This window comes from Lissotriton vulgaris, chromosome 6 (assembly GCF_964263255.1).
Source record: "Lissotriton vulgaris chromosome 6, aLisVul1.2, whole genome shotgun sequence".
In the NCBI taxonomy this organism is placed as follows: Eukaryota; Metazoa; Chordata; class Amphibia; order Caudata; family Salamandridae; genus Lissotriton; species Lissotriton vulgaris.
In genome coordinates, this window is record NC_141694.1 from 495,161,082 (window position 1) to 495,185,653 (window position 24,572).

At 43.6% G+C, this 24,572-nt stretch overlaps 1 protein-coding gene across 1 annotated transcript in view; it reads left to right on the top strand.

Annotated features, from left to right (window-relative positions):
* The first annotated feature begins 2,832 nt into the window (after window positions 1–2,832).
* DDX43 (DEAD-box helicase 43) overlaps window positions 2,833–24,572 on the top strand; it is a 995,487-nt gene continuing 973,747 nt past the window's right edge. Inside the window, exon 1 of the mRNA XM_086925221.1 lies at window positions 2,833–3,186. Coding sequence (XP_086781347.1) covers window positions 2,850–3,186 — 337 coding nt within the window. The 5' untranslated portion in view covers window positions 2,833–2,849. The remainder of the gene's footprint in view (window positions 3,187–24,572) is intronic.

A 24,572-nucleotide genomic window follows, 5' to 3' on the forward strand; every position in this document is an offset into this window, starting at 1 on the left:
AGGTGCGCACGGGTGGACGGCGCTTCTCTGTCAACACTGGCCGTCTTTGGAATTCCCTCCCCTGGGATCTTAGGATGGAACCAGATTACCTCCGATTCAGGAAGCGACTGAAAACTCACCTGTTTCCCTGATTTTCTGTTTTCCTCCTTCTCTCCCCCTGGTACCCTCTGGTTTGTTCTGGATCTTAGCACTGGGATACTTACGGGTGACTACGCGCTGTACAAAACCTAATAATAAATAATAATAATAAATAATAATCTTCAGGACTATGTTAGATCAAGATTACTTACTTCATTTCAGTTATTCTTTGTTCTTCTTGATTCTGTTCTCAGTTTGTTGTTTTTCTCTTTTCTTTTCTTTCTCTTGATTCTTTTCTGTTCTTTTTATTATTAAAGGGAGAAGATGTGTCGTGAAGTGCACTTACCTTCATTTGTTTACTCACCTTTGTTAGAGCCCTCGTGGAACTTCTACCTTTCTTGGAGTTTCCATGTTCTTTGTGTTTGCGCCTAGAATGTGAGGTTGACGGCACTCCACGACTGACAGTTGCAGCTGGGTCACGGAGGTGGTCGTATTTCAGGTTGTGCTGCCAGTAAACTTCTGTTCTGCATTTGATGTTTCGTGGTCATTCTTTGGAGGTTTCATCCCAACAGAGCACTTGCCCTTTGACACTGATCAGCAGTGGCAAAGTGCCCAAAGCATCTAAACCAGCAAAAACGAAATCCAGCACAACGTCAAAAGTACAGGAGGCAGAGGAGAAAAGTCAGTGGAAACCATGCCAAAGATGCCAGGTCTAACACCCAAATACCTCCCACCTTATTATGTAACTTTGTAAGGAGTCATCCTAGGACCACAAGGGTCCTTCTGCACATGATCACACACAACACTAACACCCTCCATCTGTCGCTGCGTCTCTCAGCGTTGGTGGCTAGCTCCCTCCTCCACTGCCTCCAGTCTTGTCCCTTGCTCCGGGCATCCATCCCGAGAAGTCAAGGGACCGCCTCCAGCTCAGCAGGGCTATAGCCCATGGTTTTCAGTGGTCGCTGTCTACGCTGGCCCACATGCTTCGAATCTACCACAGAATTGAGGAGAGGCGGCGAACCTCAGTTTAAAGCGTCTGCCATGTTCGAAGTCGTCACACTCACAACAAGGAAACCCTACCTTCTAAGGAACCAGGGTGCATATTTATATCAAAAAACAATGGTTCCAGTGGAACAGATGAGAGTATACATAATAAATACTAAACAATGTCAAATAATAATGTGAAGGTTACTTAGGATGTAAGAAGGAGAAACAAACTCATGACACCTAATGGATTACCATCAGTTGTTATTTTTGCAAAAAATACACAATAAAATACACTGTAATATACATGTCACAATGTGAAGATTTTAGAAAAAAAGGAAGGGGAAGGAAAAAAGGGTCCCAAGTGTAAAGTGTGAACCAAAGGAGTGGTTGAAGCACATAGAGAGGACAACGAGTGACAATATGTGCACGGTTTCAACAGGGGTATATTTACAAGGAAATGGGAAAATGACCAAATACACAATATTCAATGATTTAAACAATGACTATTGAATTCATAGACATTGACTGAGAGGTTCATTCCCAAAGGGCGTCAACGGCGTTTCGACCCTTTACAGGATAGAGGGTCTCATCAGGACAGGGACAGCGTGGGACATCTTTAATGAAATAATCACGGGCTTGTGGTGAAAAGGTGCCAACCATGCGTGAAGGGAAAAATAAATGTACTTACAGTGAACCCTGCTGGGTACACTGTAAATAGTTGGATAGAGCACAATAGAGTTAATCTTGTATCAAGCCAACACGCAATGCGTCCGTTTTTGAATCGTAATACTCAAGTGCTGCAATGAGCACGAGTCCGGCGCTGACCAGGAGGATACCTGTTAATCACCGCAATTCCGTTGGGCTAAAGTCCAATGAGTTTGAAAGTAGCATCTCACTGCGGTAATCGTATCCTTTCATTTCTTTTATGTCTATTAAAGAATTTGGAGTTAATCTATGTTATATAGAATGTATTGATGTAATTTTTGGTAGGTTAGAATTCATTGATGTCACAGTTTTATTTGAATTGGGGGAGAAGCAGTTGGAGATTTGCCAGAGAAGGCCGATTTTGCTATTGCACCTGTGGGTCGTTTTATGGCACTTAATAAATTCTTATTTTTATATAATTCTGACTCCATCGCTTTTTTACACTCACTCGGAATTGCTTTTTAATTACCCATGTAAAAAAACATGCAAAACAAGTTGCGTGGTAAATATTGCGATAAATTTTAAACTGCATTTTCCCCCACATACTATTTTTGCATACACTAAACCACTTCCAATTGTGTGGACAGTTTAAAACAAGCATTTTTTTTACAGAGACTTGTGGTAATCAGGGTAGTGCGACTAATTGCGATAGTAGCTGCTTTTTCGCCACATATCGCAATTATGAACTTGACATTATTTATAGGGCAATAAAGAACATGTAGATTTTGGTATGATATTCCCCAAAATCTCGTAATTGGGTGGCATCCACCGCATCAATAATTTCAGACTCAGAGATAGGGATTCATTTAGATTGATAAATACAAACCAATTACCGGCCAATCCTAATAAGGACCTTTCCCTTCCTTGAACGCCACAACATCCCCTACGGGTTCGCCTATAATGGATTCTTCTTCGCGCGTTCGCCTACAACACCCCTAGCAAATTCTCAGTATTGGCCTGTCTTTGTAAGCTGATTGGCTGCTGAGTTTTGTCGGCGTAAGGTCGGGGCGATCACGTTGGGCGTGGAAAAGTTGCTTCTCTTGAACAGACGTCTTCCAGGATTGTGTGAGACGGGAACTATGTCAGATTGGGAGGCTGAGAGTGATGACGAATCCCGGGGTAACCGGCCATTACAGGAGTGGAAGCCAAGTGGGCCGAGGTCCTATGCGACGCACGAAGTAGAAGGCCGCACTGTAGTGTTCCGCAGAGGAGGAGGCAGGTCCTTTCGCGGCGGTGCTGGTGTAGCGCCTACGAGAGACGGAGAGCAGAGCAACTGGCGGTGTCGTGGTCAGGAGGAGTCAGGACCCAGGATAGGTCAGCCGATGCGCGGGGGCGGTGCCTGGGAAAATCGGAGATCTAGTGAACACGAGCCCCTCTGCTTTCATCTAGACAACTCCTTCATAGGAACGGTGATAGGTAAGTCCCTTCCAGGATAACTAATACTTCACCCCATGCTTAGACACTCAACAGGCCTCAGTACCTTCCTACAAACATGATTATATTCTAGAACGTTTATGAATTAATGCATCATCAATTTCGCGACACATCTTACCTCCGTATGTAAACTTTGTGGTTAAACGCCCCGCTAACGTCCGGTTGTCATAGTACTTTAGTCCCTATTTATTAGTATTGAATCTGTTCTTGGCTTTCTGGGCATTTATTTACATCCCCGTTCCCAGAGACCCATCAAAACTAGAAAACCCTGTTTGATCTCTGAGACCCCCTTTGCTAACTTTACTTTAAAGATAGCGACTCGAAATAATAGATATGGGATTGGAAGAATGTGTTCCAAGTGTGACATTCCAGTGACACCATAGGAGCGGTAGGGCCTTTTAGTACCTAACACTGAGAAAATAAGTATGAAAGCCGTTAAGATAATCTCATTCTCATAGGCACCCCGGAGTTGTAATGCAAGTGATTTCAAAAGTAGAAAAGCCACACCAACTCTTTTGACACCGAGTATTAAGAAAGGGTGACGCTGTTAAGTCCGTTAAACTAAGAATCACCTTTTTGTCTTATCGCTGTTATAATGTGTGGAATTTTAAATGTTTTTTTTTAGGTTTCAATAGACCCCGTGCCCCAATTTCCATTGCTCTATAATTCTACTAACTGGACGCGTTAATGCGTCGCTCCCAGAGACATTTCCTACTCTGCACTTTGTGCGTTCTCTTTATCTCATTTCAACCAGTTTTCGTTACTATCATGCTTAACATGCCTATATTGAGAACAGTTTTGCTAAATCAGTATTGCAAGTCTGGAAAATGATCTGACAATGTTGTGACCCGTCAATCTAAGAATTACTTTATTCAGTAGTACAGATTTTATCCCACCAAGGGACATTACAGTGCTATACTAGTAAGTGGGAGTAAGTAACATGCTCATCACACTTGAAAGTACTATGCATATACCAGTGGACAATTTTTTTCTGCTGAATGTTGTGGTTGTCATTGATTGTTAGGTAGTCACATTTTTGTATGAAGGTTGTGGCAACATTTTTTTGTGGTAGTCATTCCAAATTTTACGTGCATTATTTTATCACATTTATGCCAAGAGAAGGGATCAGTCCAGCGCAGAGTTCTAAGACTTGGTGTATCTCCTACAAAAAGCAGTGAAAAAGACCATTAATTGTAAGATGGTTTACAATAAAGATTACATGTTGCCGGTACTTTCAGCCCCAGAATGTAGATTCGCGGAAAGGTGGCAAAATCAGGCCATTGCTAGAATCCAAACTCTATTGTAATGTGAATCCTAGCACGACTAGAGAGGGTATTATCAGATGTCTGACGTAATGAAACTCTGCCATTTGTCACCTCACTGCATGGCACCAAAGAGACCAGTGGATATTTTATACAAGACAAGTAGATTTATGAAGCATCTGTCCATGGACAAGTAGATATATACAATTCCACACCCCTGCAGCTGCACTACAGACTGCACCCTCACCCAAACTTTTACACAGAACCAATAGCTCTCACACTATTCACTGAGTAGCAGTTGGACAACCAACAGCACTCAAGCTGTCTTCAGAGTAGCGCTTTCACACTCCTGACCTGAGAGCGTTCACAAACTTCACCCTTTAGCAGTCAGTTATCGCGGAGTGTGGTTTAGCTCCTTGTTACTGGTGAATTTTATTGGGTTTCACATTGTAAAATTGACATAGTTTAAACTGTATTTTTCCGCACAATGTTAGCCATATTTTTACACTAATTGCTGGCTGACGAGTGAACCACAATGTTCCTCAAAAAGTGATTTTAATGAATGATTGTAATGATATATGTAACAGGTTCCCATGTCGCCTGCAACTCCGACTTCTGTGCCTCCTGCGTACTTCCTGTCGCCTATATGTATGCCCAGGATCTGCAGAGCATGACCCATGGCAATGCCCACAATCTACTGGGCATAAGGTGTACCTTGGACCATGCCCCGTGTAAGTTCCCTGGCCTTCTGCCACATACTGTGTGTTCTGCACTGCACGAGAGTACCTGCTGTGTGCTAGAAGTAACATTTGACTAAACCTGCATCCAAAAACACAGCAGTACCTGGAGTACAGTATTCAATGTGTTCTCTGCCCATTAACTCCGTAAACCTTGTACTGTATCTACTTGACATGGCATGTGGCCATATGTGGACTCCATGATTGGACGGCAAGATTATATCTTTTTCCAGAAACGTAGGGAGGAGGGTGGCTCAGGATTTTGCCTTTTGGCCATGCCACCTCGTGCCTAGTATTCTTGTCCTCCTATCTTCTGTGAATAGCTTGGTTTCCTTTCCAGTAGTTTCAGGGCATAGAGCATGGCCATTGATCCCCCTCGTGTTTAGTTCTTCTGCCTCCAGTGCCCCCAATAGGGGTGTTCTCCTTTGGCCATGTCATGGTTCGTGAACTGCAGCATTCAGTTAGCCATAGGTTAAGATTAACTAGTCTCTGGGAATCTCAGCTTCTACTTGAAAGCACAGTGCTCAATTCGCCTTAGCTTTCGCAAGTGTAAATTATTAATCAAATACTCGCCTCTTTTGAGTATGACTTTGTCTGCCCTTTGGTTGTGTAGGCAGTGATGTATTGCCTTTGCTTCCACATAAAGACAGCAAAATGGCATTTCACAGCGTAGTGTGTGTAGCCCAATATCTGATGGAGAGGTCTTCTAAACAAATCGGATTTAGATTAGGGTTCCAGAGTGGTCTACAATTTTTATTTCTTACCAAAGTATGCCAAACGGATTGCACTGAGCCATGCACAGCCACTTCTTTTGGCATAAGATCAAAGCGTTAACTCCACTTTTAGTGCACCTCTTTTTGATGTAGCGAACCATAGATATTTGTATGGGAATTTAAACAGGAAATGGAGCCCTAGTGCCCCCTCTATCTTTTAACTGCATCTTTGTGTTTCTAGTTCCTTCTTTGTAAAGGCTACACCCTTTTTAGCAGTGATCCAGATTTAATAACAAGGTGACCTTGAAAGGTGTTGATGCGTGTGCAGTCTCTCAAAATTGAGCTACTATATCTGAAGTTCTGAGATCATTGAGGTGTGGCCACCTTAACTGATTGGCTGCTTTGCTAGTTGGAAGAGGTCTAAATAGTTCATATTCAGTGTTTATGTTGGGTGTACGATTTATCTACATACCATAATATGATGATGCGTGGTTTGCTACTAAGATGAAATTCTCTAGGAAGGTACTGAGGTAGCCTCCAAAGACATGACTTAACAAAGATGCTGGCGTATTGGTGACACATTTTGGGAGTAGATATGAAAAGGTTTATTTTAAATGCCAGGCGTTCTATATCTTGCAGGGTTTAGAGTGTAGGCAGGTGGTGGTTCCCCAGTCACTTAGTCTATGACTTAAAGCTTTATTCCGAATGTTAAGATTTGCATAGAAATGCTGCACTTTCGAGGGCATGGGGTGTCATTGGAGGTGGCCATTTTGTGTCAGAAGATGATTAATCTATCCATTGACACAGGAAGCATTCCTTGTGCTTGGGAAGTCAACACAGGTCGTTCCTATAAAAAAAGACCAATGTTGACTCCATTAATCTGGCTAATTATCATCCTATATTTACTTCAGCTTTCAGGAAAAATATTTGGAGAGCGTACTACATACACAATTTTAAGCCTTTTTAGAATCTAACAAGATTCTCGACCCATCTCAATTGGGATTTAGGGAAGCGCATAGTATGGAGTCCGCCTTGGTTGCGGTCACAGAATTCATTCGACCTTCTCTAGACAAAGGCACCCCTACCATGCTGGTATTATTAGACCTATCAGCTGCCTATAATACTGTGTCTCATTCAAGGATGATTCAAAGGCAGTATGAGATTGGCATTTCTGGGTGTGCCTTGCAGTGGTTTCAAGACTTCCTTAACAACACAACACAGACTATTTCTTTAGCCATCTTTAAGTATTGTACTATGTTCATTGATAAGGGGGTGCAGGGCTCTTGTTTAAGCCCTACTTTATTTAACATCTACATAGCCATATTCTTTGGTTTCAATATTATATCATCTGCTGATTAACTCCTTTGAAAACAACAGGGAGACAATTACAAAGCAGTTTTCCAATGGCCCAAATATTCTGAACTCCTGACTGGTGGCAGTCTAATCTTGGCTCAGCCCCCTCTCCTAAGCAGTTGGTCAAAACTCTTGGCATAATATTGACCAGTCGCTTTCTATGAAAGACCATGTTGTTGCCATTAGCAGCAGCAAATGTTTTTACAAATTGCGTTTGCTGAAGAAAGCTTTCCCTTTTCTTCCACCTTCATCCAGGAAAACGTTAGTCCAGGCCCTGATTATTAGTTAATTGGACTACAGCAATACCTTGATTGCTGCTGCAAACGCGTCTTTATTAGCAAAACTGCAAATGGTCCAAAACACAGCAACCCTGCTTGTTTGCTGTCTCCGCTTCCGAATCTTCTACACTGCATTAGTTACGGTTCAAGAAAAGTCTAATTTTAAATTCTGCTGTATGACCTATAAATCCCTAATGTGCAACAGTCCTGCCTACTTAGCTCAGAAAATCAAACTGTACTGCTCTACCAGGAACTTACGTTCTAAAGATAAAGCTCTACTGTCAGTTCCCCTAATTCACTTTACGAGATGTGGGGGACGGTCTTTCGCCTACTTGGTGCTGTTTTCCTGGAACAATCTGCCACTCTATGTCCGAACTTGTTCTGACATTGTCAGTTTTAGGAAATCTCTTAAGACCACGCTTTTTTAGGGATGGTGTTTTGACGGTACCTTTCCTTAATGCTGAAATACCCCTTCAGGGGTGATTCGTGCACTATTTAAGTCATATGAACTTTAACAGGTGAACTTTATGGGTTGATAAAGTTTTACTGATAAGCAGGCCAGTAATCTTTTCTGATAGTTGGGTTTATAAAAGCGTGGCCAGTGTTTATGCATTTTTTTAGGACAGTAGTTGATGACGATGGCTCTTTCCGAGGAGTTTAAAAGGTGAGTGTTTTCCTTGAATTTCTTCCTTCTCTTTTGGTACTGAATGCGAGTGATTTCATAGCTAACTGAACTACTTAAAATGTATAGAGATTTCTATTTTTTTTATGTGTTTTGATGTACAAACGGAAAAACAAGAAATACAAACTAGGTTGTAATATATGGGTTATAAGTGTAACAACAGTAATGCCATGGAAGGTGAGGCTGAACTGTTCTATTGAAGCAGGACCAAGGTCGATTTGAATATGGATACTTTCTGTCAGAGTTGGAATGGTGGGCAAGAAACAATGGACTGAGATGACGACCCACCCAAGTAATTACCAATGATTGTGATTAGTTTAAGAATTCTACCCATCACCTTTTTTCATTCCTCAGTGGGGCGCCCTAAGTGCAACAGACATGCCCAAATGTCTGTCCCATGCTCAATCTGCTACTGAAACCAAACTACACCCTACCAATGAGCCCTAAATAGGGCAACACTGGTCTGGAATTGCTTCTGTTAAGGTTCTGAAAGGAGCTCACCAGACAGTTCAGACTGGATTGTTTGCATTGGAGTAGGGTCAGTATGGCTTGTTCCTATCTATTGTGGCATACTTGACTAAAGAGAGGGATGCTGATCCAAGTATATTCCAGTTGCTGAAATTAATTCTAACATTCCAGCATCACTATTTTGTGTTCCTCATGAGTTATAGGAAGCACCTTGCAAATGTTTTTTATTAACTAGAGTTAGCCTGATTTTACACTTTTTTTTTTCTTCTTTTTTTTTTCTTCTTTCGAACCATACGGTACATTCTTTCAGCCCATTAATTGTTTCCCACCTTAATCCCATCAAGTTCAATAGTGGTACTAGTCTTTTGGATATAGCAGGCCTATTGAAATAGCCTACAATCTATGAGCTCCTCCTCAAATATTTAGGATCCTTCCTCCTCCATGTTCTATCCCTACATCTGTTGTCCGGACTTGGGCTATATGGGATAGGCTGTTGTATACGGTTATTTGCCAGTGTGGGGACTAGCTTTGTTGCATTCTTTCATGATTTTTGACGGATAACCCATGAACTTATGGCCACCCCCAAAAGTGCTGAGCCCTTTTTTGGTTATATGGGATAGTCTGCGCTCAGGTCTCAATTTTATGCCCACATACAGTATACACAAGTTTAAGTGTTTTTTTTATGTTTCTCCAGCATCCTGGGGATTCTAAAGGTGACCATTTTTTGTGGATTTCCCTGGCGGGGTCAGAGAAAGTAGGAAGCCCATTTTTCAACCTATTTCCATTTTGTGGTGGAAACCAATGTGAAAGACCTGGGCGATCCAGAAAAGCTGTAGATTTGTGAAATGTAATCAAACTTTTGAACTCCGCAAGAGGTCACGTGTAGATCCTTCAAGGTTTTCACAGTGAAACTAACTGTTGAAATAAAGAAATATTGAAAATGAGTAGGAAAAATGTCCATTCGTCTTAATGTTGTAATCTGTAACCATTTGTCATAATGGCAGAAATAAAAAAAGCAATATACCATTAGATCCACTAGACTCTGGGGGTCTCTAGTTGGAAAGGGTTTGCACCTTTTGTCCAAGTAGGAACCCTTCTTCCTAGTCTGGGTAAGAGAGTTACACTCCTAAAATAACCCCTTGGTAGCTTGGCAAGAGCAGTCAGGCTTATCTCAGAGGCAGTGTGTAAAACATGTGCACATAACCAACAGTAATACAGTGAAAACACTACAAAAGGACACAACACCAGTTTAGAAAAATATCCAATATTTTTATATATCCAAAACAAAACCAAAACGACAAAAATCCAACATACAGTACTTTAAAAATATTTACTTTGCAAGAATTCTTGAAAAACACAATTCCTTCGTCGGTAGCTCCGTCCAGTGCTGTAAACCGATTTCAACAGTTCTGTCTGACCTCGTCGGTCAGGGGTGTCAACAGACTCGTAAATAGTACCTTTTGTTTTGCGGCCGACACGTGGGTGCGGGCCAGTTGTGGCAAACGTCGCAGTGTGAAGTGGAGCGTGCAGGCAGCGGCTCTGTGACAGTCGTCCAGCGGTGTCGGTGAGACCAGAGCTCCGGTGCGCAGGGAAGGCGGTGTTCGTTGCGATGCTGACAGATCACGGTGCAGGCGACAGAGCTGATTGCGGGAAGTTGGCGTTGGTCAGTCTGGACTGTGGTGTAGGACGGGGTGTCGTGTGACTTACGAGCGGTGTCCCCAAGCCACGATGCGGTAGGGGTCAGCGTGCAGTGACGGCGTAGGTGAGAACAGGGCCGTGAAGTGAAGTGAGGCAGTGCGGTGCCCACAGGCCACGGTGCAAGCCACGGCTCGGGTGGCGGTTGTTGTTGTCGGTGAGACCAGTGTTGCGAGATGCGGCTGTGCCCTCTGTGGTGCCTTCAGGACAGAGCCAGCAACGGAGTTGGTTCCTTTTCCATTCTCTGTGGCAACTGAAACAGCGGTTCCGGAAGCGGTACCCAGAGGTTGGTGAGGTCTTTGCAGTCCCTGAGACTTCAGAACAGGAGGCAAGCTCTACTCCAAGCCCTTGGGAGATACTCGGCACAAGTAAGTTCAGTCCAGTCCTTTCAATGCCTAAGGCAGAAGGGGCAACTGCAGACCAACCCAACAAAGCAACAACACAGAAAGGGGCAGTACTGCTCCTGGCAGCTCTTCCAGCTGATCTTCTTGGCAGAATCCTTGATTCCAGCGAGTTCTAAAGTTCTGGGGTATTGGCCCCAATATTTATACATAAAATTCCTTTGTTCTTTTAGGCAGATAGTGTCTGTGCTTAGTCCAAAAAAGTTTGGGCCTCTCTGGCCCAGCTTCCCAGTAGTTGATGGAGACTGCATTGTCCAAGGCAGACAGGGCCTATTCAGGTGCAAGGGAAATCTCCTCCAACCACTCTAAATGCAGAACGGGCCAATTCAGGTTCTAGTGAAAACTCCTCCCACTACTCTGATTGCAGCCCTGGTTCATTGAGCCCAGCCCTGACTTATTCAGGAAAGGCTGGACATACATACCCCCCTGCCCCCGGTGGCCTTCTGAGATCTGAGAGAATGCACCTCCCCAACACCTGTCACTCCAAAGCCAGACAGTCAATACACAAACAAGCAGAGGCACATAGAATGGCTAAGCAGGAAAATACCTACTTTCTAAAAGTGGTATTTTCAAACACAGAACAAAAAAATCAAATTTACTAAAATATGTATTTTTACATTCTGAGTTCATTCATACAAAACGTTAACTTCCTATCTTATCCCAATGGAAAGTTATATTTTATAAGATGTTATGCCTTTAAATCATGTTATCTTGTCACTTTTGCTCTGTTTTTAAAGACAGAGGACAAAAGTTAGTTTATCTTCCTACTCGCCAGAAAGGGCGAGTAGGACCTAAAAATAGCTCGTCCTCATCCATTCTCCCTCGCAAATGCGAGCGGGCGAGTGGATTTGTCGAGCCCTGACTCCCATTCTACCCTATGGGACAGATAGCCTTTCCATAGTAAAAAACGAAATGCACTGTAATTCACTACCAGGGCATGTCGCACACACCAGTACCTTTCCTACCTTTAACATAGCCAGCACCCTGTCCACAGGGGTACCTTGGGCCTACCTTAGGGGTGACTTGTATGTAAGAAAGGGGAAGATGTGGGCTTGGGTGCACTTGCCAAGACCACCTGCAGTGGTAGGTCTGAATTACCTTTACAGGGCTACCTCTGTGGGTGGCACAATCAGTGCTGCAAGCCCACTAGTAGCAATTGATTTACAGGCCCTGGCACTTTCAGTGCACTTTACTAAGGACTTACCAGTAAATCAGATATGCCAATCGTGGAAACAGCAATCCAAAACACAGTTTACACACAAAGTATATGCACTTTAGCACTGAACAGCAGTGATAAAGTGCCCAGAGTCCTAAAACCAACAAAGACCGGTCAGAAAAAAATAGGAGGAAGAAGCAAAAAGTTTGGGGAAAACCCTGCAAAAAGTGCCATTTCCAACACTGGATATATAGGGTTGTAAGTTTTTTAAGAACTCGAGGTACCCAGAGCCAACGACTGAGCTGCATTGTACATTGTTTTTTAATTGTGTACCAAGTAAAGACCAAATCATATGGTGAAATATGTAGAGTGATGGGATCAAGGAAATCTATGTATGTCTGAAATGGGCACAAGATATGCAGTTTAGTAACAGTGGTTATTTGTACATTTCTGATTTGTGTGCACCAATACTAGCATGTGATTCATAGGGAATTTTCCAAAATGTCTTCTTTCTTCCACACTTGCTAATACTTGGAAAGCATTAATGCTGCGAAATCCAATTGATAATAACAAATGTTCTACAATTATGTGTTTCCACATAAACATGGTGCTTCACTTGTGTGGGTAGACCTAGTGCCCGAGAGTGGAAATTGGCTAATAAGCGGCATGGACAGATCAGTTTTCGAATGAAAAATTAAAAATGTTTGCAATGCATGTAGCTGATGGGCCATTGGTCAGCCGGCACCTGGGGAAACCTAGCAAACCTGCACATTTCTGAAGACTAGACACCTGGGGGAATCCAGGGTCTGGAGGCTAGTATGGGTCTCACCAGTTTTACTTACCTAGAATGCCTTGCAAACCTCAAATTTGCACTGAAACACATTTTTTTCCTCAAATTTCTGTGCTACAAAGTTTTGGAATGTGGGCAGAGCCACAAACGTCCTGCCACTTTGCATTCCCCTAAGTCTCCTGATAAAGTGATACGTTTAATGTGAGGGTAGGCCTAGTGCCTATGACCAGAAACAAGCCAAAATGCAACAAGGACACACTACATTTTTCCACAGAAAAATTACCCTTTTTAGGTCTCTCCTAGGCAGCTCGCATGCGTTGCTCTAGGAGGTTCTTTAGCCATCGGTCTTCACTTTTGAAGCATTGCACTCATGCTTGTGGCGGCATCCACCTTGTGGGAGCGAGCAGCGGCGCGGCCACGTTAATTACAAACATATGGCCACTGCTCGCTCCCTCAAGGTGGATGCCGCCACAAGCACGAGTGCAGTGCTTCAAAAGTGAAGGCCGCCGATGGCGATGCTGCTTGCGTGTGGCATCACTTGTTTTAACCTTCTCTTCCTCCCTCATTTCTTCTCCGCCCTCCACTCTCTTGATGCGTTTGGCCTGAAGTCTTGCCCTTGCAAAGTATTCAAATCATTCTTACAATTTTTAAACCACTCTCCCCATATAAGGGGGAGTGGTCCTGATTGTAGTAAAAATACATGGTGGGGTTTATAACTTCTACACTGTTCCTGGCTCACAGATATGTAGTCAACGTTAGTTAATACTTGGTATTTTTTATAATATTAAAAACAATATTCTACTGAATATGTTGCCGTTTTAATGCTTATCTTGCGGCAATCTCTCTGTGTCTCTTCAACTAGTATTCTAGCAGTCAGGGTTCGCTCATCAAACGCTCTGTGTAAGTGGCAACTCCCTGCCTTGTGTAACAACCTTCAGTTTTCAGGATTACACCTCTGACTAAGCCATCATGCTGCTGTCCTGGTTCAATGACTGACTGTGCAAGTGAGTTTTTGTGGGCAGGCACAGCCCTGGCTAATTCAATGATGTAGTGTGCGGAGCCTTACTTCTCCAGACACGTGACCTGGTGCTCGAGTGTTTCAGAAACCGCAGTATTGCAAATGCAGGCTTACAGCATAGGTGCCCTTGTGGTTTCTGTTTATGCACAATGCCAGTGACCACGCTAGGCCGCAAACTGTAAGCAGTGCTGCATACTATTTCTACACTTATCCAAGTCCAGACGTAGAGTATAAAATGGTGGGTTGTCTTACACAAAAAGATGCACTTTTTAAAACTTTTAGTTAATTTTCAATGCATTAAGAAGCCCACCACAGGTACTGTATCACTTATCAGCTAGCAACTCTAATCTGGTCCTTCAGGGCCAGCCTCAGTATAATTCTGAGGTGCCTTAAAGGCATAAGTACTATCCCAAGTGGGACAAATGACAGGCACCTTGTGAAGGCTAATCTGTACTGAATCTCATAACCACGTGCGTGCATTAAAGAGCTGCAAAGAGGGTTGAAGGCTTGCTTCGACCTTTGGCTATATTTGGCCTACTGGGGCCTGGCATTGGGAGGCTGTATGTAGCCCGATGTTGAGAGTGAACTTCTTTAAGAGCCATATTGCACATCAACAGCCTGCGGTGACCAGCATGTGCGACTGCATGAAGCATCAGACAGGCCAGTTTAAAATGTATATGATCCATAGAATGAGCTTTTCATTGGGAAGTGTGTCACAAGATAAAACACAAACAAAGGGACAACATTTTATTATTGAAAAAATAGATATGAGATGTGTGCCTCTCCTTTCTACAGTGTGAAAGGTTTCTTACTTGAATGTAATTAAACACAAGAATTTGCATAGCCAATATGTCTCGCCTTTGGGACCTTAGAAGTATTTAGTTATGAAGTACAATATCCGCGGTTCAACAACATCAAGTGTTTCATGTCTAAACACTTCTACGATCCCAAAGGCGAGACTTATTGGCTTTGCAAATCCTTGTTTAGCCATGTGGGTAGCTGAAGATTTGGGCCTAGCTCAGCCGGCACCTAGGGAAACCTACCAAACCTGTACAATTTTGTAAACTAGACCACAAAGGGAGTCCAGGATGGAGTCACGTGCATGGCTCTCACCAGGTAATTTTACCTATAAACCTTCAAAATCCTCAAACTTCGACTAAACTCAATCATTTTCCACACATTTCTGTGAGGAAAACTTCTGGAAACTGAGGGGAGCTACACATTTCCTACCATCCAGTATTTCCACATATCTCCACATCAAAATGGAACCCAAATTTTGTGGGTGGCCTAGTGCCCACGATTTGAAAGTGCTAAAAACATAACATGGACACAATACATTTCTCCACTGAAAACCAGCCTTGTTTTGCAATGTGAATAGTTGTAGGTTTTTGGAGCTTGTCTGTGCTGCCATACAGAGAAACCTACCAAACCTGCACATAAAAAAAAAATACACGTTGCGTGGCACTCACAAGGATTTTTTTAACCAGAAGCCCTTGCAAACGTCAAGCTCTGGTTAGAATTAAAAAATAAATAAAAATGTCCTAACCTTTCTGTGATGGAAAGTTCTGGAATCTGCGGGGAGCCACAAATGTCTTACGGCCCCAAGTTCCCTTGGACTCCCATTGGCCTTGGTTTGATCCTTTCCTGTTGTGGGCACTAGGCCAAGCCATACAAGTGGTGCCAAATTTTTATTGGCATACCTGGCGTTAAAGTGGGTGGTAGCAACTTTGTGGATTCCTGCGGATTCTGAATGATTCCATCACAGATTTTAAGGGAAATGTGTTTTTCATGCAAAAATTTTGTTTTTCCGGGCCCTGTGGGTAAGAAACCTTTGAGGAGTACACACAAGGCACACCATCCTAGAATCCCCTGGTTGTCTATTTTTCACAAATGTCTGTAGTTTGTTGGTTTGCATGTGTGGCGCCACAGCATAGCCCCAGATACTTTAGCTACCCCTATTGTTTTTCTCAATGTAGCACTTTAGGAAGAGACCCACTCATGCAAGTGGGGTACCGTTTGTATCAAGAGACATTTGGGAACTCAGGGTAGTAGGGAGTCCACAGGTCCCCCAAATTCCAGTACTTCCCGTCACAGAAAAGTTTGAGGTTTTCAAGGGCTTCTGAGTATAATTATCTCGTGAGAGCCTCATAAGTCACGTACCCTTGGACTCCCATGGTTGTCTAGTTTAAAAAAGTATGCATGTATGGTAGGTTTCTCTGGGTGGCGGCACAGACAAAACCCCAAAATCCACAGCTACTCACATTGCAAACATAGGGTGATTGTCAGTGGAAAAATGTAATGTATCTATTTTGCGTTTTTGACCCTTGCATGATATGGGCACTAGGCCTACCCACAAAAGTGAGGTATCATTTCTATCAGGAGACATGGGGTTGTGAGATTTGTGAATCGCAACAGATTTCAGAAATACCCATCACAAAATGTAAATAAAGGAGTGATCTTTGTCATTTATGCTAACTTTCAAGTTTTACAGGGAATTGTGGGAAAGTGAGTAGGAACAGTATAAGCTATACCACGCTGGACACCTGCAGGTATTCGGTTGTCCAAAAAATTAAGGGTTGGTACTGAACTTTCAAAGTAAATTCACCACTTATACAGGTTGGTTTTGGCACTTCCTGAAGTCCTAGTTTGAAAGAACAAATACTAATCACAGTATCAGAATATTGAAATTAAGCCCACGGACATGAGCTATAAAGCAGCGACAAGCACCAACTACTTTATAGGCCATTCATACGACATTCACACACCACACACAAGAGTTTCATACCTCTAGTTATTGCCCAATCTAACACATCAGTGCTCTCACATCAACAAACCCCTGACATTCAAGAGCTCATCACATTCATACGGCACTGAACGGAATCCCCAATTAAACCAACTCTCACCCAGTCATTGACCATCTTGCATACAAACCCCGTAAGCAAACCACTACGCACACAGTGAGACATGTAAGCATTTGGTGTGGCAATAACATTCACAAATGAAAAAAAAAAAGTGACTATGTTTTTACTACCTGTAAAGTATCCACCACCGTCAACATTACAGAACGCGTACCTGGTAAACCTTTACTAGTGGCTCCCCATGTCAGCCACACGAGGCTCAGGAAGACGTCTTTAATGTGCCTTTAGTACATTAATTAGGCTAAATTCAACTCCTTTCAGTTTGTGGATGCAAGTTGGGGATGTCAGAGGCGGCCATGCAAGGCCCACAGTCCTCAAACTGCTTTTGAAACAAAGACAATGCTGGGCAAGACTGCCTAAGTTCCCTAAAGAGTACGTCCTGATCTACGAAGAATGTTTGACATGCAAGGTAGTCTGTGAGAACATGGCCTGTTCACGGTTATGTGCTGTGACTGTAATGCACTTGCTATTTGGCAAACTGAATATCCACTATGTTCTGATTGAAGATGAACATGGCAAGCAGGACTCGTATGTCACTCATACTTGTAGTGTTGGGTGCATAGATCTCTGTAATGTATTATGTGTTTGTGTCATGGCATTCCTATAAATCTATATAGGATTTGCGTGTTATAAACAACGTAAACTATGGCATTGTTATCCAGATTGATTCCAGCTCCCCCCCCAGGATAGGTTGGTCTGTAGTCCTGCTAGCTCACAGTGCCAATATGCACCACTCTTACCAAGGAGTGAATAGTTTTTGGCAACTATCTAACATTACAAGCCTGATCCCTCCGAATCGTGGAAACTGGACATTACTTTTCGCTCAGTCACTCATGCTCACGTTGTCTCAGAGGAATACACAGAATAAACGGTTGAGACATTTTTCAATAAGAATGTATTGAACCAGCGTCATTCTAATGTAAAATAGGTGTGCTGAAAAAACCATAAGACAGTTACAGATATACATGATTGTAAGCAGCAACAGAGTAAAAGGATGGTAGATTCCTACCCTAGTGCTAAAATAATGGATGTAGGCAAGTATAAAAATACATGACTGTAATAAATGCCTACTCCTACGATGCACTCCTAACTAGATGTATCTACGTGTACCTAGCATGTATGTAGGTGTAGAGCCAAGAATTCCCCTAGGATAAAGCCAACCCCATTACCTGAAGTGAGAAACTGTGGGATTCCGTCTTGGTCTCGAGACTGACACCACGCGAGGAATGTCAGACCACCACCGCCACCCCCCCTTAGCGTCTTGTGTCAGCATGGAAGTCCTTTTTCTCCTCTCCCTTTTCGGAGAAAACCCCAGGTCATTTAGGCAGTACTGTAACTAGGTACAAGGTCAGTACCAAGAACCGTTATGTAGTGTAATGGCAGGGGAAATAGAGGTGAAAGGTTTAGTTACTATCTGAGCCTATATCGGGGTACCTGTATGAAACATAACACCCTCTCCTCATCCGACGGGACCACATACTAAAAAAGACTAAATGTACTTCTAAAATAATCAAACCACTAATAAGTTTATAAAAATGCTAAAATTGTAGCATAAACTGTAGAAGTATAATAAAAGATGCTCGTATATAAGGTCTAAACAGCTGTAAGTGCAAGAAAGCCATGCTATTCAGCAACAAAAGCATAAAAAAAGTGTTTTTTGTTTTAAAATTCCAAGTTTGTTTGTTTTTTAAAAAGACCAAATTTTTCCCAGCACACGATGAGCCAAATGTTTGTCTCCTGTGTGGGAGACGCAACATCACTGCTGTTTGCCATGGCAGGCAACAGTCCCTGCAACACCTCAAAGATCAGGTAAATTGAGCACAGATGATCTTCTGTTTTGCTCACAGCCGATCCTGGGGAATCCTGTATGATATCCAAGGCCTTCATGCCTGTAGAGGAGCCGGCCTCCATTCCAACAGGAGCGGAAACGTCCCGTGGTGGCTCTAAGAATGCAGACATCAACATGGGAATACGCCGAGGACAGAGCAGTACAAGGGCTTTTAACTGTTGAAGTAAAGCATCCACGTCCGGTGGTGCAACAGATTGAAGTATTAGACATAGATCCTACATCTGTTCTAGTCCGCAGAACAGGCATCGGAGGACAGGCAAAACAGTCAATCCAGACTGGTCGAAACTATTTGAATCAAGACTTGCTTAGCTCCCGAAGGCGAGGTGTGCCCAGATGGAGTACCATGCGATCACTGGATCGGCGCTCCAATTGCATTTTTTCCATCTCTTTGGTGACTGGGACGTCCATTTCGTAGCAGAAAAATTACAGTCAGGATTCCAGCTATTAGCAGCAGGATTAGCGGAAGTCCTCCGAAAAAATGCTTCAGAATACGGAGTGTATAAGAGCTAGAATCACTCCGAAGACTGTCTGAAAGGTGCTTAACAGTCCAGAACCTATGGTCTTAAATAGCTGTACTATACCCTTCGTATCAGACATGTTCGAGATACGTTGTACCATTTCTCCGAAATGGAAAGGGTAGTTAGTCCATACAAGTACCTGTATCTCAGCTGAGGAACTTGCGACCTGAAGATCAAAAGTCTCTCAGGCGGAGGTAAAGGGCTCGGTTTTCTGTAAAAGCATGGCTTTCATTCGGCTCAGAGTATCAAACCGTATAAAGGAAAAATTCAAAGAAGGCCATAATGACACCTCCCTGACTGTGTGGGTCGGTGGAAACAATACTTTCATACAACAAGTAACCCTGGAGCTTACAGTGACAAGCAATGTTCCCTCTAATTTTTTTCCTCTGTGTGCGGCAGCGTAGGGTCTCTGTGCGCTGCAGCCATGGCTATGTGCGCCAGGAACCAGACCGTGCGTGTGTGCAGCGCCAAATATCCCCCCAAACTTTTGCTTGAAAAGATGGTGCATTTCCACACATACAGTGCCACATTAAACTATACTATCTTGTGTGGTTAGGTTTGCTGTAATTTTTAGAGCAAATACAAGTTCAAAGCACTTAAAAAGTATTTTAAAGTTGGGTAAACTAATTACATCAGTGGTACTCATAGTACGGCCCGGGGGCCGCCAGCGGCCCGGCAGGCCTTCATTGGAGGCACTAGGACCTTGCCTTTTCATTTCTAGGCAAAGTGGAGATGCATGTGCTGTAAGAAGGAGTGAAAAAACAACAAAGCCTCATTAACCAGTAAATGGAAGACCTATGAGGTACTCAGGTGCGCGCCCGGGAAGCTGTCTCAGCCCGGGCTGTCACAAAAGAATGGGTAATTGGGGGGAGGCTGGGACTTAAGCCCTTTCAGCCCAATGGGCGTTGCGCGCCTGGATGCAAGCACATTCAGAATTTGGACAATTGCACCTAGAGACAGAGACAGATAGGGAGAGATACCGACAGATGGGGAAAGAGACAGAGAAATGAAGGAAAGAGACAGAGACAGATAGGGACAGAGACAGATAGGGACAGAGACAGATAGGGACAGAGACAGATAGGGACAGAGACATATAGGGACAGAGACAGATAGGGACAGAGACAGATAGGGACAGAGACAGATAGGGACAGAGACAGATAGGGACAGAGACAGATAGGGACAGAGACAGATAGGGACAGAGACAGATAGGGACAGAGACAGATAGGGACAGAGACAGATAGGGACAGAGACAGATAGGGACAGAGACAGATAGGGACAGAGACAGATAGGGACAGGGACAGAGACAGATAGGGACAGGGACAGAGACAGATAGGGACAGATAGGGACAGAGACAGAGACAGATAGGGACCGAGACAGATAGGGACCGAGACAGATAGGGACCGAGACAGATAGGGACCGGGACAGAGACAGATAGGGACAGAGACAGATAGGGACAGGGACAGAGACAGACAGGGACAGATAGGGACAGGGACAGAGACAGACAGGGACAGATAGGGACAGGGACAGAGACAGACAGGGACAGATAGGGACAGAGACAGAGACAGACAGGGACAGATAGGGACAGAGACAGATAGGGACAGAGACAGATAGGGACAGAGAGGAAGGTAGAGGGAGGGAGGGAAAAGGGGGTAGAGGGTGGGAGAGGGAGGTAAGGGAGGTAGAGAGAGAGAGAGGGAGGTAGAGAGAGAGAGGGAGGTAGAGGCAGAGGGGGTAGATGAAGAGAGAGGTAGAGAGCGAGAGGGAGGGGCAGAGGGAGGTAGAGGTAGAGGTAGCAGGAGGTAGAGAAGGGGAGGGACAGAGGGACGGAGAAGGAGGGACAGAGGGACGGAGAGGGAGGGACAGGGAGGGACAGAGGGAGAGGGAGGGACAGAGAGGGAGGGACAGAGGTAGATGGAGAGGGAGGGACAGCGAGGTAGAGGGAGGTAGAGAGAGAGGGAGTGTGAGCGGGACAGGGAGGGAGGGACAGAGAGAGAGAGGGAGGCACAGAGAGGGAGAGGTAGGGGAAGGTAGACGGAGGGAGGTAGAGGAGGGAGAGGGAGGGACAAAGAGGTAGAGGGAGGGATGTAAAGGGAGGGAAAGGGAGAGGGAGGGACAGAGGTAGAGGGAGAGGGAGGGACAGAAAGGGAGGGGGAGGGAAAGGTAGAGGGGGGACAGAGAGGTAGAGGGAGAGGGGGGACAGAGAGGTAGAGGGAGAGGGAGGTACAGGGAGCGACAGAGTGGGAGAGGTAGGTAGAGACAGAGGTAGAGGGAACTAGAGGGAGAGTGAGATAGAGCGAGAGGGAGGGAAAGGGAGAGGGAAGTACAGAGTGGGAGAGGTAGGTGGAGAGAGGGAGGGAGAGGGAATTAGAGGGAGAGGGAATTAGAGGGAGAGGGAGGGACAGAGGTAGAGGGAGGAGAATGGAGAGGGGGTAGAGGGAGGGACAGAGAGGTAGATGGAAAGGGAGGGAGAGGGAGGGACAGAGAGGGAGAGGGAGGGACAGAGAGGGAGAGGGAGGGACAGAGAGGGAGAGGGAGGGAGAGGGAGGGAGAGGTAGAGGGAGGTAGGAGAGGGAGGTAGAGGAGGGAAAGGGAGAGGGAAGTAGAGGGAGGGTGAGAGGTAGCGAGAGAGAGGGACAGAGGGAGAGGGAGGTAGGCGGAGGGACAGAGCCGTAGAGGGAGGGAGAGGGAGGTAGGCGGAGGGACAGAGCGGTAGAGGGAGAGGGAGAGAACAGTGGAGGGAGAGCGAGGTAGAGGGAGGGACAGAGCGGGAAAGGGAGGGAGAGGGAGGGAGAAGGAGATAGAGGGAGGGAGAGGTAGAGTATTTGCTACTTCTGTGGACATTGTGGACAATGTGCAGCCTTTAATTTTAAACCTTTGTGTGTTCAAGAAGTGAAGTTTAATGTTTTCAGATATGTTTTTGTCCTACCCTAACAAGGGTGTAAACGTTGATTTAGGTGTTTCACTGGTAGTAACGTCAAAATGTCCGTTCTTCATTTCGGAGGTCGATTGTGGGGTAGAACATTAGCATCAAACTGCCCGGGCATTGTTCATAATAAAATCAGTGTTGAGGCAATGCTATTGTTTTAAGAGAACAACAAGACTTTGTTTTTATTAACCCTATTTTGATTAGTATTATAGATGATGGCCCTCATATGCTAGAGTCTGCATCAGGGCCATCGGATACTTTTTAGGACGACACTATACTTCCTGAATTACATTTCACATCACTATATACCACTTCATAACACACCATACCACTCAACTCAGCGCCACTCTATAACAATACACTCTACTCCACGTTAGAAGGCTTCACGCCACGCCACTTTGCACCAGTAATTTTTAGCCATACTGAGTAGCAGCCCACTGCTGTACAACATGGCTAAGACAAATTAGAAAAGCTATAGGCGAGATCTATTGGCTATGCCAGTGCATGTTGTTTATACTTAAGCATACATTAACGGATCTCCTTCTTATTTTGTCACTTTTTATGTCAATACCAGCTGGGTAACAGGAGTTTTAAATGCATCACTGCACGAATAGACCATCTCAATCTCCTTGCCCTCTCGGTCTTGTTTATTGCACCCTATCAAGGGGTAGACCTATATTAGAAGCAGAGTTGACTGATCTTTTTCCGTACAGTAATTACAAGTTAAAAGCATTCAATGCTCTATTATTTCAATCTCCATTTCGTTTTCGTTAGGATACTGCTGATTTTCTTCGTGTTGTCTGGAACATCGTTTTCAGATTCCTGGGTATGTTGTGGTAAATATATCATTTCTGAATGCCCTTCAAGACGATGTGGTTCATTAAAAAAAATTATGTCCATTCAATGCCAATAGTATCTCGTTTTTTCCCATTAGATATTTAATCTAAAAGTTTTGTTTCAACTCAAGTTCAGTTCAAGATCTAAAGAAATCTGGCCTTGGTTTAAGTTTCATCTGCTTCCCAAGTCGAATTGAAAAGTGTCTCATCACTTCTTCTTTGCAGTGTTTTATTGTCATCTTGTGTCAACAGAAGCAGTGTTGGTCCAGACGATTTTGTCTCCCACGTTTTTGACATTGCCAGTTTATAGTTTTTTCGAGAAAGTCAGAATTGTTTTTTGAGCAGATACTAACCTATGGCTCCTCTTCCTAATTCTCATCAGAATGGGAAAATTGTTCCATTGCGTTAATTTGCTGCAATTGATGTGTAAACCTTTCTTGTCACTACTGAAAATCGAAATCTTTGGACTGTAGTCTTCATATTTTGTGCCATTATGAACTATCTGCACTACAGTTTGGTTTAAAAAGAGTGCAGTTGTAACAAATAATATTGTCATGATCATGAGGGAGGCACTGATTGCTGACATCATGCAAACCTAACTTAGGTAACATCATTTACACAGTAGGTGACAGAAAATGAAACATCCTGAAAAGACAGACACTAAACATAACCCTGTTTTCTCACAGCAGGTTGGAAAAAATTGTCTTATTTCAGTTTTCAGTGTTTTTTAGATCCTCTGCACTTTTTTGCCCATGTTCTGTTTTCTTCTTTCAAGGATTGCTATAAACTCTTTCTGGGACTGATAGTGGAAAATGATTTCTGTTCGTGATTTGGATAGTGCTTCTGAATAGTATGGTGGGAAATGTAAACTGAAGCTAATGGGCACTCAGTAGGGAACCCTGGCCTTATGAGAAACCTTTTTATTAAATATACAGTCTGCACCTATGGCCAATGCAAAATGATACTTTTTTTGCATGCTTTTTCCTCACCCACCCACCAGCTGGTGAAACGATGCATAGCATGTGAATCCTGAGTAGAATCACACTGCAAAATATTCACAGCCTCAGCCACCAAGCACTGTTTTGTTAGTCCAAGAATTGCGATTCTCCTATTAACATGACCAGAGAATCTGGATTTCATTAAAGACACGGAGGCTAATATTATGCATACAACTTTTAATGCAGTCCAAGCATAGCCGCATATGTCACAAAGCAAAAGTTCCAACTTAGAATACATATGAACCAACAATAGCATGAATCACTAGGCAATCAGCCTCTTTTAAATGTGGTGACAGTGAGAAAGGAAATGTCCAAACAACTCCAATGAAACATCAAACTTGAAGAAGGATGACGGAAGAATACACCATCCACGATTGATTCAACAGATGTGGAATCAAGAAGACAAAATCAATAAAGGTTATCTGCAAAACAAAGAAAGGTTTTTAATAAACCCAAATAAAAATATTAAGGATTTGAATAATAAACAATCAGCTAAATAATAGTCCTGAAAAGGAAAAGAATGTAAGCTTGTAAGTAAAATATTCAAATAAGCATATCATATCATAAAAATCAACCTCTACCGTAATATATCATATAATCAACCCCCCAGGGAAAGGGTGGGAGGGATAATATTAGCCTCCGTGTCTTTAATGAAATCCAGATTCTCTGGTCATGTTAATAGGAGAATCGCAATTTCATTACAAGACCGGAGGCTACCATTATGCATGTTGGTAGCCATGTAAAACAACATCAGACATGTGAGATACAGG